Here is a 4661-nt window from a genome sequence, read left to right as displayed (position 1 = left end):
CAAACCTTATTATTCAATAACCAACCCAATCATTCATATATTCATTATCTGAAATTCGTCCAATCACTTGTGTCATCATACAATGCACACATCAACTTACCTTCCTTACCTCTTTCCGGCCTCCGACCCAAAATTCACGGCCTCCGGCCCAATTCATAATTTAAAAGCATAAACCACAAATCAATACTCATTACCGTACATACAATTCTCAATACACCAAGCATACAAGGACACACAATTCTCAACCCGATCATTAATTCACATTACATATCAACTATGCATATTAGCACCAACCATTTACACAATCCAAACTTAATCCTAGGGACATCTAGCCTAGAAATTCTCATCACACCACACAGTACTTAAATGAAACTTAAACCGTACCTCTTGTATCCAAACCAATTGAGCCTCTTCTTTGGAAGTCTTCACCTTTATATATGTTGGGTCATGGGCCCACTTAGGCCCGGTTCACTTATTTTTGTCCGTTGGCCCAATTTTGGGCCAAAACCCTTTAAGATTAGCGCTCTAAATTACACTTTAAAAATTTCTACCTCCCCTAATTATAATTCCTCATTCCTTAATCTTATTTACTCATAATCAATTACGTCAACTATAGTACCAGACAGATCTTAGCCGGTACTGCCGGTCAAAATTCTACTGCGCGCTTTTACGCAGAAAACTATGTTTTCCGACTCGAAAAAATTTACTGAATCCAAATATCATATTTAAATTATCAAATTCCAATTGCCAAATCTTCCAACCATATTCGCTCCTACTTAACTCATTATTTAATTAATTTCATCATTCCATTCTCTTGTAGATATAATGAATGAATGAATTGAGTTCCATTGTACATAATTCCTTTACTTCTTAGTATATTTTGCTTGCTTGCTAAGGTGTTTATACATTCTATGCTTTAACTAGGGATAATTCTTTGAACTTGAGTTTTTGCTTGGATTACAAGTTTCCTCAATTTGTTTGAAAAATCCCAAATACTTCAAAAATATGTTTAATTTTGCGTCTTAGCTAGTCTAGAGTCTTAGAGAAGGATGGGAAGGTTATGAGCTCTTTTTGATACTCATTAAAAAAAAAAAACCAAGCCACGCGCAAGGACATAGCGCACGCGCGCGTCGGCTGCACATTTTAGCTTTTTGGGCCAAGGACCAAAGAGTTGTGCCACTTTTGGGCCAACTCTGCGCCTCAACCCACGCGGACGCGCACACTGTACGCGTCCGCGCCACTCCCTGTTTCCTTACCCACGCGCTGGCACATATGTCGTCTCCGCACCCATTCCATAAGCTCAAGCCATCCACGCGAATGCGCACAGTGTGCGCGCGCGTCGATGCATCTTAGCATCACCCAGGCCAAAGGACCCGAGAGTTATGCCAACTCTGGGCCTCTTTTGTGCCTCTGGCCTAGCATACCCGTGCGGACGTGCACCGTACGCATCCGCGCCGATCCCCAATTCTCCCATCTACGTGTAGACGCGTATGACGCTTTCGCGCCACTTCCTTTTTTTCTCACCCACGCGGACGCGCACGGTGCGCGCACGCGTGGATTCAAATTTTTACCCCCAAGGACGCGAAGCCCTAGCGCATTTGCGCAACCCCCTTCGTCTCTCACCCAATGTCTCTTCTCCTTCTCCCTCACTCACCAGAAACATCCATAACCACCTTCTCCCTCCACAACCAGCACCCCGGCGCACACCAACGCCGCCGCGCGCGCGCCCAGCCCCCTCTCCCTCTCTCTCACTTAATCCTCTCTGCTCTGCTCTCTCTCACAGCGCCCCTGCTCCGCCACGAGCACAGCTGCGACTCCATTGTCGCTGGCGCAAGCTCCCCTATGCCACTAGACCGCCGTTCTGCTCTGGCCGGTTCATCTCTTCCACTCTCCTTCCCCGTCTTCTACTCCACCTTCTAACTCCCTTGCTTCCAAGTTCATTTTTTTTCTCATTTCAATTTTAATTTCGTTTAATTAATTTTGTTTAGATTATTCTATTTAGCCTGTATAATTAGCTTAGTTAGTTAGTTTAGTTTACTTAGGTGATTAGCGAATCTGGGCTGAGTAGTGGATTTAGGATTAACTGAATCTTTGCTATTATCTGAAATTGCTCTGTTTCCTTGATTTGTTCTGAGCTTATTTGATATGTGGTGCTGTATTTTAAACCATGATTTTTGGTCACTGTTCCTAGAAAGAATGGTATCTATTACTGGCTGAATTAATCTATATTGCTTGCTGCTGTTTGTGCTGCTTGTTGGCTTACATACCCCTTTTCATATGAATTCATTTCTGGCTTCTGTTTGTGATTGTCACTGAGTTTATATGAAATTGACTTGATTATCTGAATTTGGAAAACAGCCAATTTGCTGCTGAAATACTGCCGGAATTTTCCTAACCATGTTCCATGAATTAACAATGCTTTGATTGATGCAATAAGCTTTTATTTGATGACTTGTGTATCAAAAGACTTTTGTTTCTTAATTGGTTTTGGAAAACCCTCAAGAACAAGTTTTGGTCGTGCTTATCACCTTCTCTGCTTATTATGCATGATGATTTGCTATATGCATTGCATGATTGAATAAATTTTCAGATTGACCATAAACTTGATTTTCAATTAGAGTTAAGCCCAACTTGCTTTCTTTCACAGGATTGATGATTCCTTCTACCTATGTGGCTACTGCGATTCAATTCCTGCCCTTGATCAGATGGTGCATGAATTTTTCAAATCTCATCTCAATCCTTGTGACTTGCATGCATTGTTGGAATTGGTGTTAAATGTGCTTAAAATACTTGTTTCTCAATGTTTTGCTCTCACCAACACCAATTCACATAACTCTAGTGATCCCTGCATTGATTGATGACTTATTTTCTCATTAATTGCTTTCTAGCTATACCATATTTCATCATCAATGACTTGATGCATTTCATGATTGTGAACGTGCTTGCATTCCTATTTTGTGCATTCCCTTTTGAATTGAGCTAGTAACCACCATATCACTGATTTTCAAACTGATTTCTAACTTTAATCTGTTTAACCAACTAACTTCTTTTGGTTTTCAACCTAACTCTTTTGATCATTATTTTGGATATGGTGTTTCCTAGGCTTAGTAAACGAGTAATGTGCAAATGTGGTTTGAATTCTTGGTTTGAAGTTTGGTTTGAATTCTGAATTTTATTGCTTACATTCCAAGAAATCCCTTTACTTTATTCACTTCATGAATATACTTTGCTTTAAGTGCTTTATATCTATTTGGCTATCTGCTTATATTATATCATATCTATTTTTCAGGATGTCAGATAAAGAAAAGGCTATAGCCACTATCTCTAAAAAGAGAAAACGCTCTAAGACCTCTACCCCCTCACCATATGCTAACTATGCCAAGAATCTGCTAAACGAAGAGGATAAGGAAAATCAGCTGCTACCACCCACTGACCCGATCAAATTCCTAAACCTTTACTGCGAGCTACGCTTCTCCAGTTATATGAAGAAAAATCTGAACATTGAGAAGAAGCTGAACCTTCCCAATGAAGTGAGGCGTGCCATAAACACCCGCATCTCGGAGTTGGGATTAGATTTCATTGATAGGGACTTAGGAAGGATTAACATCTCATGGGTTAAAGAGTTTTATTGTAACTTCTTCTGAGCGGGCTTGGATTCAGTGCACTTAAGGGGTAGAGAGATTATGGTCACTGAGGCTGTCATAGGGGATGCACTGTTATGCAGAGTTGGTACTCCTGACACTTGTGCCTACCAGTAGGCAGAGGTAGCTCTCCTCTCCATGACTTTTGACTATGAGGCACTTAAGCGTGTGATTGCCACACCAGACGCCCCATGGGTGATGGATTCGAACAACAAGAAGTCCAAGGGGATGCTATCCACATATCTGTCTAAGGAGGCTAGGACCTGGCAGCAGATATTTGCCCACTATGTCTTGCCTACCACTCACTTCTCAGATATTCTGATGGATATGCTAGTTCTGATTGGGTGTATCATGGAGGGAAAAGAGGTGTATTTCCCCCGGCTGATCAAGCATAGCATGTGGAGAGCCCATATTCACGGCTTGCTACCGTTTCCTACACTGGTCACTAATTTGGTTGAGCTAGCTGATGTCCCATGGGAGGACGATGATATGACACCAACACCCCCAGAGGACGATGACAAGGAAGTTACCATTCCATGGGGTGGATGGGTGCACGAGAAGCCCCCGACCAGCTGCCGTTCTCGAGCCAGAGCGGTGGTTGAGGCAGCTAGACCCTCATCCTCCACGGCAGCAGGACCTGCCTCCTCCTCAGCAGCCGCGGCATCCTTACCACCACCACCAGTCGTGTCATGTGACGTCTCGATCGCATCGACCGGGTATTTGTATCACAGGGCATCGAGCTACCGCCGCTCCCAAACTCTCCTGCATCCGACGAGCAGGATCAGGAGGAGCTGGCTGAGGAGCCGACTCATCAGGATGCACCTCCAGAGACACAGGCTACCATTGAGGTCCAGCAGCCTCCTGAGGATCCACAGCCATATCCAGAGCCACAGCCAGTCCCAGTCTCACAGCCTGAGCCTGAGCCACAGCCTGACGCGATTGTTAACCCCATCCCGAGCTTCAGCAGTAGCATCGAGGACGATGCTTGATTCTAAAGTGTGGGGAGGTCACCATTAGTAA

General features: G+C 43.5%; 1 protein-coding gene across 1 annotated transcript in view; it reads left to right on the top strand.

Moving 5' to 3' along the window:
* LOC107633297 (circumsporozoite protein-like) overlaps positions 3993 to 4661 on the top strand; it is a 3122-nt gene continuing 2453 nt past the window's right edge. The window contains exons 1-2 of the mRNA XM_016336940.1: positions 3993 to 4322; positions 4373 to 4582. Coding sequence (XP_016192426.1) covers positions 3993 to 4322; positions 4373 to 4582 — 540 coding nt within the window. The remainder of the gene's footprint in view (positions 4323 to 4372; positions 4583 to 4661) is intronic.

The sequence above is a fragment of the Arachis ipaensis genome, chromosome B03, assembly GCF_000816755.2.
Source record: "Arachis ipaensis cultivar K30076 chromosome B03, Araip1.1, whole genome shotgun sequence".
In the NCBI taxonomy this organism is placed as follows: Eukaryota; Viridiplantae; Streptophyta; class Magnoliopsida; order Fabales; family Fabaceae; genus Arachis; species Arachis ipaensis.
This window is presented reverse-complemented; position numbering and strand designations above follow the sequence as displayed.